Raw genomic sequence first — 15970 nt, forward strand, 5'->3', positions numbered from 1 at the left:
AACCATGGTAATGTATTAAGTAAAAAATAAGAAGGAATAGTGCTACTTTAACCTTTTCTAAATTATCAGCCTTTTCAATTTGTCATGTGGAAACGTAGTTATGAGTAAAAGTTTGACTACATTAAGCAGTTTAGTTATAGTGTAATCCACAGTTTAGCAAGAGATTCCAAATTCAGTGTAGAACCTATGCCTGTATGCTTTACCCTTCCCCTCCCAATAAGTCATTTAAGTTGATTCTCACTGGGTGCTGTAAATTTCTTTTGAAAAATAAATTTGTGAGCACCAATAAGAAGTGTACATTAAATTGACTTAACTAGAGGTTTTCTGCTCGCTAATTTGAATTTGATTAAAATCAATCAACCTTATTGCATTTATTGCATAAAGTTAAGCAACTTGTACAAGTGTTAGGAGGATAGGGACCTTGGTGTGTCATCTCTGTGCTGCTTGATTTGCTCAACCAAAGCTCAGCGAGCTATCGTACCTTCTCATCTTGTGGTATGAGAGTTCTTAAGGCCTGTTGGTATGGTTATTGAGATGTAATACCATTACAGTTACTGACCAAATGGTCTTTATTAACTTCCAGGGGTTAAAGTGCAGGGATTAATTTTGCAATTCTTAAAGTGCAGAAGGGACCAAACTTCATGGAGCATAAAGTAGGCAGAAATAAAGAATGTAGCACTTGAATGTGCTGTAGTATGTTCCAAATGCTTATACAAACCCTGTGGGTGAAAACCATATCTGTGGTACACTGTATAAATAAAAATATCACTCTGTAAATAACATAATATGATGGAACTCGAGTAATTTTCAGAGTCTACACTTCTAATTATTTGGTGAATGCAACAACATTAGCACCTGTTTTCTGAGACTGAAAAAGTTTGCTCACTTGCTTGTTCTTTATTCTGTAGTAGATGTCAAAGGCGATAGATCAGCATAATGAAATACAATTCATTTACCTAAACTAAGATGTTCCCACGAAAAATGTCTATATTCTTGGATACTTGCATAACTATGAACTGAACCTGTATCGGTGTTTCAGAGTATGTTTGCCAGGTGATGTGGTGTCCCCGCTGTACCCAAAGTGCTGAAAAGTACAATCTGATGTATATTAAAAATAAGACAGTTTAATACAGTTGCTTTAGAAAGGTATAATAATGATACTGTAATTGAAAAGGGCATGAGGTGAAGTTTGTATAGCCTGCTTTTCTGTTTCCCTGAAGCACTAAAAATTTCACCAGGACTCCAACAGGCAATGTTTAAAGTGTGGTTTTCATTTCAGCTTTGGACTTCAAGCTTTTTAAGATTTTTCTTAGTGATTGTAAAAACTAAAACGAACAAAAACCCTAATAAAAAAAAAAAAAAATTGAACCCTTACACCAAGAGCCAGGGTCCTCTAGAAATACTATGACAATGTGACATTTAAGGTGAACATCAGGGGAGCAAAAAGTATTGGGGGTGTGTGCAAGGTATTTTTTATAGTTAACAGATGAATTAATGTATTTCCATTATCCATCAGTTTATTTTTTAACACAGTAAACACAAAGCATCATGTGCTGTAAAGTGATATAAATTCCAGACAGTATCTAGTAATGGGAAGTAGTTAGCAAATTACTTCTAGTAGAGAAATGAAAAAGGAAAACTAGATTGGGCATACATCTCTGACCTTCTTCCTTTCCCCTTCCCTCTGTCAAACTCAGGAAAATATTCTTTATTGTTTTTATAAAGTCCTATTAAGTAGTAACTTGTTAGTAAAAAATTATTACTGTGTTCAAAAATCATGACGAGTGCTCAGTGGAAAGCTATTTTTATGGAAGTATTGCTTCTTAAAAACGTTACACGTGTGCAGCGAGAAAGATTTAAATATATCCTAAGTGCAGTAATACATCTGAAAATAGTGCTTAGGTGACAGGTACGAATGACACGAAGATAACTTGCAGATTTTGAGAAGTGCTATTGCAGGAGACATTGGGGGGCTCTAACCTTTGGAGTAAGAACTTACAACTGGATGCACAGAGGGAGAGATGAACAATAGTTCAGTTTGAGTAGAAGGAGATAGGTCAAGTAGAAAACAGGCTTGTCTTCATTATGGAGCTGGTACACGGTTGCAGCTGAGATTAACCTAGAAATCAGGCTGAATGGAAAAAGAGGAGGAGATCAAAAACGTACATCGTATTTCAGCTTCCTCCAAACCTAAACCCCTGGCTCGTGTTGAGGCAGCTCCTCTGAAGGATGTGCTGGAGAGGGAGGAGAATTGGAAGCAAGAATATGGTAACCAAGAATGGGAGAAGATACCAAAAAAGGAGCATGGTTGATTAATGTCCACAGTATTGATGGAGGATGCTGGAGCACTGTTTTTAAGCTTCAGCTATTAGTAGGTTGGTTGAAACTTTGGTAAGGTGTCCTCTGTGGTTGGTGTCTGAGCTGCGTGAATGGGGTCTAAAACAGCTGGAGAGAGGACACCTCGTTTGTTGTCTCAGAGATGAAAGAGAAAGGTATGGGCAGTTGAATCAAGAGTGCATTTTTGCTACAGATCAGCAGTCTGGTTTTGATTAGCAAGCTGGAGAGGAGGACAAGGGAGTCAATGAGAACAGGTACATAACAAATTCAGGTGAAATGGGGTCACAGTTAAAAAAAAAAAAATAGGATTAGACTAAAAGAGCAGAGGTTTGAGGATTTTTCTTAGTGTAGATGTAGACTACTGGAGGCATCGGGTGGTAATAGAGGAACAAGCCCAACAGGCAAAGGAGCAAATAATTTCAGAAAACATGGAGACCAAAATGGAGATAGATATATATATTAATTAGTAGATCCCCTACTTACTATTAGTTTATTTATTAGTCACATGAAATTGTAGTCTTTTGAATATAAAGATTGCATATGCTACAAATACTAAATTTTCCAAGTCTGTAGGAGAGAAGTTAAAAGCTAAATGATGAGTCTGAAGAATAATTAACTTTCTGTATTATTCAAGAAATGAACAGAATAGCCTTTTCGGCATTGATTATTATTTTTCCAAAGCTCTTACTGGTTTTCACTGACTACTTCCAATATAGTCTAAAATTATTTTTCAGTCAGGCAAAGTTTTGGTGTAGCAAAGGAAAAGCGTGGCCAGTTTCGTGGAGGTGTTTTCTCAATGTTCTTGGCAGGAGAGAAGCTGGTATTCTCTGCTGTTTCGGGCAATTGGTCAGTAATGTTTTTATGTATCTGTAAGAAACTGATCTGAGAAGGTGTGGTCATGGCCAATCCAAACATATAACAATGTGAGCAAGAGTTTTCTGGCAGTGCTATTCAAGCCTAGTTAAGTTTCAGTGGTACTAAACCTGGTATAATATTCCTTGGATAGGCCTTTGCATCTTTTTGGATTGTAATCTTATAGAAGAACGCTTACAGTATCATCCAAATGGACTGAAATACACAGCAGTCATTTAACTCTCTCTTTAGGTATCGTAATTAACCCTACAATATTTGGGGTGGGTCCAAATTTTAAATATAATATCTGAAATATTTTAAAATAATGCATCATTTTTAGATAAAATTGCTTTGAGGAGTAACTGCTGGATGCATACCTCAAGCATAATTGTTAAATAAAATTGCCAAAAGGAAAGCATGTAAGTCTTTAATGTGATCTGACTATTTTGCCTTGTATTCTTATTAAGCATTGATTATTATTTTTTTTTAAAAAGACCTTTCAAAAATGTGGTATGCAATCAACCACCAATGTTAAAAATGCTATTAAAATTGAAATACAACTGGAACAGCTAAGGTTTCAGAAAAGTGGATTTGGAAACAAGTAATACATTTAAACAGCTTTTACGGTACAACATGTAGACAGAACACTGAACTTAGCGCCTACCAAATAGAGGTATAATTACTCATTTTCTAATTAGCTATTTAGAATACAATGACCAAACACAGTGACCAAATTTTTTTTATTTGTTTGTGCCTGAGAATTTTGTCATCTTCAGACGGGGAGATAAAAAATGTATTTCTAAGATAAACCTTTACAGATTGCAACTGTGCTTCAGCCATGTTTTCAACAAGTTGCAAGCTAGTCTTCAGTCTTGAACGCAGAGGTGACTTGAAGTGTGCTTACTCATATGGTGGAAAAAAATACACATTTGTGTACAGACTTCATAGTTGAGGTTGCAGGTACATTCATCTGTGTATGAAAAAATACCTGTGAAAAAAACTGAGGTCAAAGCTTAATATTTTGCTCTTATGTACATTCTCTTGTTGTCATACAGGGAGTTTATCTGGTTAATAGCTATCAGTGCAAATGATACCGCAGTGAGCAAACTCCAGTAGAAGTGGTCCTTTTAAATTTTCGATTTTATAAAGCAGACATGATATTAGTATTCTTTTCTTTCCAAAATTAATTATAACGCTTGTAGAACAGGTATCTTAAAAATCTGCTGTATGTTTCAGTGCCCCAACTGATGACAGTGTGAAGGGCAGAAGTTGAAGCCCCAGAATAAGGCATACCTTGATTTATCAGTTAACAGCTGATAGGTCTGATTATGTTGCAACTCTATCATCCTAAATGCTGTTTCCTGTTGGTCCATCACTTATAATGAGCTTTGAGGGTTCCTTTTCAGTAGACGTTTCAACCAGAGAAGTCAGAATGCTCTGTTCAGAACCTGGAGTACAAATGATAAAGAAAACATGTTACCATTTTAATTATGATTGCCTATTTAACGTGGGATTTCTTGCAGCCATGTCCTTGAATAACCATTTCTTAGCTAAAATGACACAATTTTGTAGCCAGTGATCCATGACTTTAAATATTTGGAACGGCTATTGATTCACTGGACTGGAAGAAATTAAAGATGTTGAGGCATATTTTCAAAAGTAGAATTACATGTATTATAAATTATATTTGATTGTGTATATTCTATTTACCATTTAAATAATTTTAAAAAGCACAGGTACATGTAATACAGCATTCAATTTATCTGTAATAACCTTAACTGAACGGTCATGGTATTGTTTAAATCAGCTATGTGTAACATTACAAGAGCTGCTAGCACTTACAGCACCTCTTCTTGTTCCCGTGTTGTGGTCCTCTGCGTGTACCTGTTTGTGTTTGTGGTAGTCATTCTCTCTAGGTAAATTGTCCATAAGACCAATGATTCCATCAGTAAATTATCCAGAAAATGCTGTCAGTGCGCATGGTGAGATTTGTGCCACTGGTGGTTTTGTTGCCATTTCAGTGGTCTAATTAAATTGGCAGTTTTCTCTTGTGCCCAGCATCGTTGTCTCCCTTCCTTTGGCACCTTAGCTCAGACCTTCTCCTTTTCTCTGTCCTTTTAACTGAATATCAAATGCATTATTGATTGCTCCTCTTCCACCCTCCTCACTTCCACTCCCCTCAACTTTTTTTATCAATCTTTTTTTTTTTTTTTTTTTTTTTTTTTGATTGGCAGTATCATCCAGACAAACAGAAGGCAGATGTGCCAGCAGGAGAAGTGGAGGAGCGCGTGCAGAGGTTCATCGAAATTGATCAAGCGTGGAAAATTCTAGGGAACGAAGAGACAAAAAAAGAGTATGACCTGCAGCAGCGTGGTAGGTTCCTGCCAAGGAGCGCTGTAGTGGCAGCAGCTCTTTAAATAAGCAGGGTCTGGGAGTGGTAGTTAGATGGTATTTTAAAATGCTGTTTATTGCTGAACCAAATGTTTCTTTCACTCTTGTCCTACTTTCAAATGTGGATCCATTATTTATAGCTTTTGCTACACATACATTAGCTAGTGAAAACATTGAATTACTTCCAACAAAACATTAGGTGGCGTTATTCCTAATAATTTGAATGAAAATGAAATTTATACTAATTACAGACCTTAGCCCTTTTTATTTTATTAAGGCAGCTTCATTAAGTGTTCTTAATTTTAAGTCTTGTACTGCATTTTGTTGCAGTATCTTAGGTACAGGTATTAATCCACTTATACCTAGTGTTCAATGTGTATGGGTTTATAAGCACTTCAGAATCATTAAGATACATTCTTTTCGGTGTGTGTGTTATGGTAGCTTTCATAATTCATCTCTAGTCTAAACTAGCCTTTTTGAAGCAGGTTTATAAATAATATTCCAATATAACACATTAACTAGGCAGCTCTAGCATGCATTTCTTTTTATACCTCTCAGAAAATAGCTTCTTAAAACAGTGACAGGCTGTTGTGAGAAAGAAAGGGGGGAAATGTAGGTCAGGTCTGTCACACATGGGCTACCATTACATGAAGTGATAGGCTGTCTTTCTGCTCTGGCCTCAGGATAGGAGTCCCTCAGCCTTCCATTAGAACCTTCAATAAATGTATATCCACCCTACATGTTAATGGGGGGAGTCAATAATAGTGTATTGCCTGTGGGGAAAACACTCAGTCGCACTCTGCAGTAACACACTCTGGTCCAGCATTGACATGTAGCCACCACCACTTTTGAATGTGTCTGATAAAAGCCCACTGTCTCTGCAGCTTGTTATTGAATTCTCTTCCATTGTACATTGGCACACCATCAGACCTTTCTCTCTTGTGCTGATTTTTAACTCCCCTGCCGCTGCGGATACCAGAACTTTGAGAGACAAAGGCTTAGTCATTCTGGCAGATATGCATCACTGCAGGATAAAAAGAGAGATATATAATTGTATATACCCAGTATGAATTCTCTCGTTTAATAATCTTGTATTTCAGACTTCGTGTGGGTTTTGGAAAAGAGGGTGGAGGGGTAAAAACAAAATTGTGGAATAAATATTTTAAAAGAATGGAAAAAATCTCGTCTTGTGCTAATTTGTTATGTAAACAGTATTAAGATAAAACTTAAATAAATTTTCCTCTCAAACTTTTTTTTTTAAAAGCCTGAATGTGATGCCAGGACAGGAGTTTTTGCTACCTAGTGCTCTCATCCTGTTGTAACATTGTAGTATCAGCTATGTCTTCCATCTTCACAAATTGTACGTGCACAGGAAAAAAGAAATAGTAGTGTGTTAAAGTCTTTTGTGTACCTAGTGAGTTTTACCTAAAGCTTAAATACAGGCTGTGATGTTCCATTTTGCTTGGGTCAGGTTAATCCACTGAAGTTGAGAGCTACATCAAGATTTAATAAGCTACTTTGTTTTCCCATGGAATTCAAGGACATTGCTATAAATTAGTTTTGACAAAATTTATTCTACGGTATTTTAAAGGTTATCTGTATTTCCTGAGACTCTTTTTTTTTTTTTTTTTTTTTTTTTGCATCCAGATGAGTTCTTCTAAAAGCCATTTCAAGATTCTGTAAAAAAGACTTGGTAAATAAAGAAAACAAATTATACATTCATTTACCCAGGTATTTGGTAATGGTATTATAATAGAATAAATGTATTTTAATGTGAAGGGTGCCATTCACAGAGGACCCAGTGTTTCAAACTAAGTCACATGTGACATACGTGTGCACTGTTGTTGCATTCTTTGCAGCATGTTCCCTGGCAGCAAAATGATGGTGAAATAAATTCTAGTTCTTTGAATGCCTGTAAAGTTGCTTCTGAAGTCATGATTCTAGACAAATTCATAGACACTGCTGTAAAAGCTCACAGAAACAAAGGAATTGAGACAGCAGCTAAGGGGAGCAGTGATGAGAGAGAGAGAATACAGCAAGTTGGTAAGACTGCAAAGCCTAGGAAGCAGAATCTGAAGGATGCCAGTGTGCATGTGTGTGTGGCTGCCAGCCAGCAGGACGTCCTTTGCGCTGTGGTCTTTTTCCCATTTCACAGATTGTTTATTTGTATGTAACTTCTTGTTTTATACTACCTCTTAATTACTTGGCTCAGAAATTCAATGGCCAGAGAAGTTCTGAGAGGCTGAAATTCTGAGGGGCTCTATGGTTTTAATTACATGGGATTTTTTTGTTATGGAATTGTTGAGAATAACAAGTGAACATGCTTTCATATCTTAATACTGCTTTTCTCTGAAGGTATCACAATGATCTTCTATTAATTTTTTTGTGCCTTCAGGCCATAGTATTAAAGAGGAAATGACAAACCTCAAACCATTTAAAGGTTTGGCTCAAACACTTATCCAAGCCTCTGGTCTGGAAATCTTACAAGAACTGCCTTTTTGTATGCTTTGTGAAATTTTTTTCAATTCATTGTTTTGTCATATCTTTAATGACATATAACAATACCTTTCTATAATGGTGAATCTTTTGCTTTCAGTGCCTGTGAAAAATTTGGGGGATGGGAAAAAAAAAAAGCTGCATGATTATTTACCTATTGAAAATGGGTTGAGGAAAAAAAAGTCCATTTTTTTTCTTGGAGACTTTTCCATTCTTTGTTTGGTATCCAATTTAGAAAAGATGAATATGCAGTTAAAATCAAGTTTGGCAGTAATGGTTACCAAAAGTTTTTCAGCGAGTTTAGCTTGGAAAAAAACTGTTTTAAGGTTTTCATAGTAGAAGTCATCTGAACCCTGAAAGTTCATGTTTTTGTGTCGCCGTTTGAAAGAATAAAAAACTTTTCACAGAATCAGAGAAACATGTAGGTTGGAAGGGACCTTCATAGGTCATCTAGATCAATCTCCAGCTGCTCTGGGCAGCCTGTTCCAGTGTTTGAACATGTTCATAGTAGAAAAACCAAACCAACCAAACAAAAAAACCCAAGAAAAGAAAAAAAAAGAAAAAAAAAAACAAACAAAACACCAAACCCCAAAACATGTTTTCCATCTATCAAGTTGGATATAAGGACTCTTTTTGCAACTTGTGCCTTTTACTTGTCATCCTCTGGGAAGTCTTCTCTACACTCTCCTATGAGGTAGCTGTAGGCAATGAGGTACCTGTGTTCTTTTGGCCTCTCCTTGTATGATGTGTGTCCCAACCCCTGACCATGGCTTGCTGGTCTTGCTGGACTTGGACCTGTATGTCAGGTACTGGGGAGGCCAAAACTGGACACAGGACTTCACATGCAGTCTCCTTAAGTGGTGAGTAGAGAGAGGGAAAAAAAAGAAATCACTTCCTTCACCTGTTGGCTACACTCTCGCTAATACAGCCCAATAGGGGGTTGGCCTTTGCCACAGGAGTGCCCTGATGACTTGTGCTGAACCTGTTGTCCCCCATGACCCTTGGGTCCTTTTCTGTAAAACTGTTTTCCAGCCAGTTGTCTCCCAGCCTGTACTGGTGCATTGGGTTATTCCATCCCAAAACCAGGACATAATCTTTGTCGAACCCTTTGATGTACCTGTCAGCCCATTTCTATATCCTGTCAAGGTCCGTTTGACTAGTGGCCCTGCAACATTGGTGGATTTTTGTTGACTTCAGTACAAAGCAACTGTGTATCTAAACAATCAATTAAGCTAATTCATTTTACATTTTAATTAATGCTGGAATGATAACTAGTACAGTCACAATAAAAATTAAATCCGTAAACTGGTGACTTCGATTAATTTCTGATGCTAACTGTAGCAAATAATTCAAAGGTAATAATGAGATTGATGCTAAAACCAGATGCTTTGTATGTGGTTTTTGGGGCAGAGGCTGGACAAATTTAAGAATCTAGGGGGTTTTCACTGTATGGCTTCAGTGAGGTTCTATCCAGGAATATATATTTTTATGTGATGATGGACACAGGTGTCCATAAAGCAAAAGTGTTTATAGGGTGGGGATGTAATCACCAGTAGGAGCTTTCGCCTCTCAGCACGTACCTCCTTTTGATTTTCAATTTTTCAATTACATTTTTAGAAAAATATTACAGATGCAATTTTCATACATGAAGACATATTCCAGCATAATTTTCCTTTCGTTCTTGCTTCATTTCTTAGACCTAAGGAATTACAGGTCCTAACTGGAATTGCCAGTGTTCCAGCCTGTGCCATTTGTTTCTGAGAATGATGCTGGTTCCATCCTCTCTGTACCTTCCCTTTAGGCAGTGAGACACAACAAAAATCTTCTCTTAGTCAAAATAGCTCATTTAAAAATATCTGGTCACGAATTCAGCATCCACTGATAATACCAATCTCTAAAACCTGAAAAATCTTTGAGGATGGGCCCTTGCTCTTGCTGAAGTTTCTACTGCAGGTTTGGAAAGGGAGTCCTATACAGGTATGGTCATAAATTAGGAAAATGAAAAACCAAATAGAAGGTAGCTCCTTCTCCCTGCGGTCCTTCCCCATTCCTCTCTTAGTACAGTAAACTGAAAAGACTGTTTTGGAGATGGAACACTGGACGAATGGGAAAGTGACCCTGCTGCTGCAGTGACAAAGTGATGATTCTGCATTAGACATCAAGAGATCATACGTAATTTGGTAAATAGGATGCCAGAAGAATAACCTTACAAATCCACTATGAGAACAAGCAGGAGAAGCAACACAAAAGCATACAAAAATGCTTTTAATAGCTAACAGAAATGGCAATAGAACACCGTGACTACCTTGTTATAAGAAAGGAAAAAAAAAAACTAACACAGTGTATTTTAGTTGTTCCTTGTTAAGAAAATTCCTTCTTGAAAAAAATACTGTTAGGCCAAAATAAAGCTTTCAACATGGCTGTTAACATGGCCGTTAACTTAGGCTTTTCAGTGTGGCAGGTTCTCTTTAAGTGACAGAAGCGTTTGTTTCTTCTCTAGCCACGGATTTTACAGTTGTGCTGGAACACAAGCCTTTTACCACAGCTCTTTGGGATGAATTCTAATCTGCGCCGGCTACAAGTGAAGCAGTTTTTTGTTTGGTTTTTTTTTTTTTAACAAACATATTTTCTTATGAAAATTCTTTACGTATGACTTTTTTATAATTTCAAATTAAAGCAAGAACAGTTATTTTAAATTAATGTAAGAGAGTAAAACTTAAGTAATTGTTTTAAAAAATAAGTAGCCTATTAGAAAAACTTAACTTCTGAAACTATCCAGGTTTTGAGTACTGTGCTGATTTTGTTACTTAGTACATACTATGAACAGTATTGGATTGACAATGCTTATCTTGAACTTTTTTAATTACGTGTTTGGTTTTAAAAAAAAAAAATCCTAAGAATATATGACTGATAAAGACCTAGAAAAATCTTTAAAGTCTTATGACTATTTTTACTATTACCATAAACTGTTAAAAGGGTTAAATTTCCATTTACTGCTCGCAACCCTTGCAACTCAGCCTTAAATAGCCAAGAAATATTTATTGTATCCCCAAGTGAAACTTAAATACCTTTCCTCTTTTACAATTTCTGAATGACCCAGCAAGGGCTCTAGTAAAGCTTTACTGAACCAAGCTGCTAATAGTTATTTAATGTTGTTCTGTAGCCTGAAAGAATCTCAGTAGATTTTTCCTTTTAATCTCTTTGAATTGCAGGCTCATAAACCTCTCTGATGAGCCTGCCAGTGTTTTCTTAGATCCTGTAGTTGAGACAATGGAGCTGCAGAATCCTTTCACCTCTTGTTGTCAGACAAATCCAGTAGATGGCAAAGCCAGGCAGGCTGTACTACTTGTGAATTAAAATTTGTTTTTCAAGTTATGGTAGATGATCAGGTCTTCACAGTTATCCCTATGTGTTTAGGAATGTGTTTCATAAAGTACCGCTCGGTATACAGTTCTACAGCTTGAGCAGGCGTCACACGTAAGTAAGCCTACCACAGAACTTGGTACTGGTAACAATACCAGTCTTAAATAACCTTCTCCAGCAAGGGAGTGAAATCAGACACCAGTTTACTTCAGAGAGCCACTAACGGGAGTCATGGCTGTAATAATAATGATGTAGATGAAATAAGAAGAAGCACAAGAAGTATTAGAGTCACTAACACACACTGGGAAAACCATTGGGTTTGTGGTTCTGTTTGTAAGCTCCCCAAACTCGTACTGGGCTGTCTCTCTCTTTTTAAATAAGTGGCTGAATCAGATTCCACTGCTTAAGGTATATTAGATTGGGTAGTGTATTTAGTAGTAGAACTAGAAAATAAAAAAGCTTTGTTCAACTCTGGAAAGTAAGTTTCTCCTGCTTGAACCAGGTAAGCAAATAAATGTAGGACATAAAACTGACTGGCAAGAGCAGCTACTGGATTATGTGATAAGTTTGGAGACTTACTCAAGTCAAGAGTACGAATTGAAAATTTAATCTTTTGTGATTTAACCAGTAAGACTCTTTCAGACTTTAGCATCAGACTAGGAATAATGATCTCTGTTCAGGCTGGGAATTGCATGAGTAATTAATTTTGCATGTTGATTTTAATTATTATTTTATTTTTAAAATTACAATTGCAGTAACAAATTAGAAAACCTAGGTTGAAATTCTGTTTCCTGGGCTTCATGTTGTATGATGTTTGGAATAGAAGAGAGGGTAGACTTTTCCTTGGCCGCCCTCTCCATTACTTTGCGAGTAACTTTATTTCAGGAAGTATGGTAACCTCATGAATTTGTGTCTCGCCAGTTCTCTTTGTGGTGGTATATGGTCCATCTGCCCTTTTTGTCTTTTCTAACAGCAAGACATGAGCCAGACCTCCTATAAAACTTTTTGAGTGAAATCCTGCTTTGTGAATTACAGATAGGAAAGCCTGGTTTCTTTTTAACTCAAATTTTTGCTACCTATAAATGAAGCTTAGGAAAATTTGTTCTTTCTACAACCCAAGAGACCATTTTCCTTTGTGAATTTTTCTTTCAAGTATTAAAAAACAAAGAAACCCCACCAAAACACCACAACACCAAACAGGTGAAATAGGAAGCACTTGCCTTTTTCACACTTTCTCACAGTTTTGTCGTCTTCCACCACAGTGGAGAGAAGAACCTGAAGGTAGGTAGGTAGGTAGACTTCATTCTGATCTCTGTTTTTTTTCCCCCCTCAAGAAAGAGGAGGAAGAATCTTTACTTCACACAAGGCCTCTGACTGGTTTGTGGGTGTTCTCAGGATGTTCACTGTTGCCATTCTCATGTTTTGTAGGTAGAAGGCTGTACCAGACTAACTCCAGGTAATGTTAGAGTTACTTGGCAGGAGTTAAGACCATGTGACCTTTTATTTTATTTTGGACATTCCATGCAGTTAGCTAATAGTCCGATCAGATGTTAAGAAATATGTTGTTACTTTGTATAACTAAAACATTAAGCCCTTGTTTGTGCAATCAAGAGCATGCACAGCAGTGAGAATGACTGTGTGATAGGTGTCTCTTCCAGTTTTCTTTCATCTTTACACTCTTGCTGATTTTTTTTCCCTTTCTTAGACAGCAGTAAAGTATTAGGTGTGAGTAGGTTAATTTTCTTTTAATTCTGACCTTTACATTACAGAATAGGTGTTCAGCAAAGGTAATGTCAAAGAGGCTCCATTAATTCTGTCATTATTTGCTACGTGTCTGATTTGTTTTAATCTCCTTCACTAAAACTAATTTAGATGAGGCTTATTCTCAAGGACCTATAATGTACCTTTCTGTTAAAACCAGAATAGTCATTTAGTTGCAAAATAAAGACTGGGACTTAATACTTGGTTCATTTTTTTGTTTGTTTGGTTGGTTTTTTTAAACTAGCCTTAAATGTCCAATTTAAAACTCCAAAATGTAAGTATTAACTCTTCTTTTTTTTTTTTTCCCCCCCCAATTTTACATAAGGTTAGTTAAAATGCAAGGGGTTCATTTCACTACTGGTATATTACATTAATACTTCTGCCTATGATACTATACTTTTAAAACTGATAGAGGTATGAAAAGGGAAAAAAAAACCCCAACCAAAACCCAACAAAACAGATTGGTTAGATTTTAAAGTTAACTTAGATGATTAACTATAGAGAAAGCTGTGATTAGCTATTGCTAGGATTATACTTCCATAGCAGCCTTGATGTTCCTTGCAGCAACTCACACTACTTTGTTGTAAGTTAGGAATCTTACTTGTGAATACCTTGCTTTACATAGTTCATGTGTGAAACCAACTCATAGCATATTGATGTCTGTCTGTCTGTTCTGAGTCACACCTTCACCGCTCAAACTGATAGCGAATTTTGAAGAGTAAGGTGGCTGCAAGTAGATGATGGTGTTTGGTGATAAAGAAGGAAACATTCCCTTATCTGATCAGCTGAAGGCTGGAGATGCGCAGTTTTCCTGGGGTATTACTGGAGGAGGTAGCTGCGAAGTCTCTCATTTCTACTTCTCCATCCAGAGCAAAAAGCAGTTATATAGAAGCAGCTGGGAACCATTTAGAATATCCCGTATTCTAATGATTGCGTAGGGCAATCTCTTGGGAATTGAAATAACATAAAATAATCTGGGCCTCTGACTTCTTCAGCAAGTGCTGAATAAGTAGTTCTGGAATAAGAAAATCTTTCACTGCTAACTTTTCATAGAAAGCCGCAGACAGCACTGTATGCTCTAGAAAGCTTGATGTTATTAAACTATAAAACTTTTTTAAAAAAACTCACTGATCCAAGAGAAGGAACACCTACTTTCTCAGTAACAAGCCAATTTAAACCTTAAATCAGCGCTAAGCTCCTGAGTCTTGCCAGATCTAAGGCATTTCTGTACATGTCCTGAAGATCAGCTTTTCAGGCATTTCTCGTTCTTTAAAATAGAGCATTTGGGGAGTTGGAGCGGCCAGGTGTCAGGCAACAGCTGGGAGGTTTCATGTAGTAAGTTGTAAGGGGGTTTTGTCCTTTTTTTTTCCTTTTTTTTATATTGCCTTTTATGGCTTCACTTGTAACTGTTGACAAAATCTTGACAACATATTGTCAAGTTAAAGAACTTTGTGTGAACTTTGTGCATCAAATATGAATGTCCTGATAAATTTCAAAAAACAATTTGTATTTTGTATTGCAGTGTTTGCATTTGATAATTTCAGTTGTATTGTACGCTTTTCAGGTGGTGCTCACCGTTGGAAGAATCTAGGGGATCAAATCACGGGAATCTTGGTGGTGGTCTCCCATGCAACCCTAGCATTTACTTGGTGCTTATTGGGGGGGGAAGTTACTTGGCTTCTCCTTTCTGAAGGAGAATGGGTTGGCGAAGAGAGGTTGTGCAGTCACCATCGGTGGAGATATTTAAAATCTCACTGGACATGGTCCTGGGCAGCCTGCTCTAGCTGACCCTGCTTGTGCTGGAGGGTTGGATTAGGTGATCTTGAGAGGTCCCTTCTGACCTCAACCATTCTGTGAGTTTGTGAAAAGTACAGTTAGGCAGACACTTACACTTTCAGCTTGTGGAATTTACAGCCAGGCTTTTAGAAGGTATTTATATCAAAACAAAAGTTTGCCCTTAATGTCACATAGTTGTTTGGGATGCGCAAAGGTACTGATTTCAGTAGTGTCTTAATTTCTATAATGCATCTTCACAGTTTAATTCTCCTGGCTACAGTAGGACATTTTCCATCTTATGCAGAGATATGGAAACTAAAATTTTAGAGAACTGCATTTTTAACTGGTAACGTGGTGTAGGTATGGCCCTCTAGTAGGGACCAGATTGACTGCTGGGTATCCAAAACTACTGATTTATCAGAAAGAAATAAGGACCTGTATGTTACCAGGGTTGAATATCTATCATGTTTTCTTTACAGAAGATAATCTGACAAAAGAATGGCCACTACACGCACAAATTTGTCTTGAGGAGATGTCCTGGAATGAAGGTACGAGTGCCTTACTACTTGTTCCCGCTGCCTTTCATTATTACTGCAAACGTTTTCTATTTTTTCTGCCTCTTATGTCATTATGTTGTCGTATTGTAAGTTCTACTTTTTTTTTGGATGTCCCTTGGATTTAGCTGTTATGTTCTCTGTGATTACCTGAATTGGAACTTAATTTCCTGTGATACTTACTTTGCATTCCTCCTTCATCTCCCCTCTGCCCCGCCGCCGCTTGCAGTACCACTTTTCACCTAGCTCTCTTCCGGTAGTATAATCAGGTATTTAGATTTCCAGATTCTTCCCAAATCTCTCATGCATCTTCTTGCTCTTTCCGTGATGGTAGAATGTGAGTGTTTTCATACAGATTTTTTTCCATCTGACAGCGTGTTACTTCTCTCCTTTATATTACTTTAGCTTTTACCACTTACTTGCTTTTTGGAGGAATGGCT

At 37.0% G+C, this 15970-nt stretch overlaps 1 protein-coding gene across 1 annotated transcript in view; it reads left to right on the forward strand.

Moving 5' to 3' along the window:
- DNAJC24 (DnaJ heat shock protein family (Hsp40) member C24) overlaps window positions 1-15970 on the forward strand; it is a 37595-nt gene that overhangs the window by 19388 nt on the left and 2237 nt on the right. The window contains exons 2-3 of the mRNA XM_009635582.2: window positions 5424-5562; window positions 15456-15524. Coding sequence (XP_009633877.1) covers window positions 5424-5562; window positions 15456-15524 — 208 coding nt within the window. The remainder of the gene's footprint in view (window positions 1-5423; window positions 5563-15455; window positions 15525-15970) is intronic.

The sequence above is a fragment of the Egretta garzetta genome, unplaced genomic scaffold, assembly GCF_000687185.1.
Source record: "Egretta garzetta isolate BGI_Z169 unplaced genomic scaffold, ASM68718v1 scaffold523, whole genome shotgun sequence".
In the NCBI taxonomy this organism is placed as follows: Eukaryota; Metazoa; Chordata; class Aves; order Pelecaniformes; family Ardeidae; genus Egretta; species Egretta garzetta.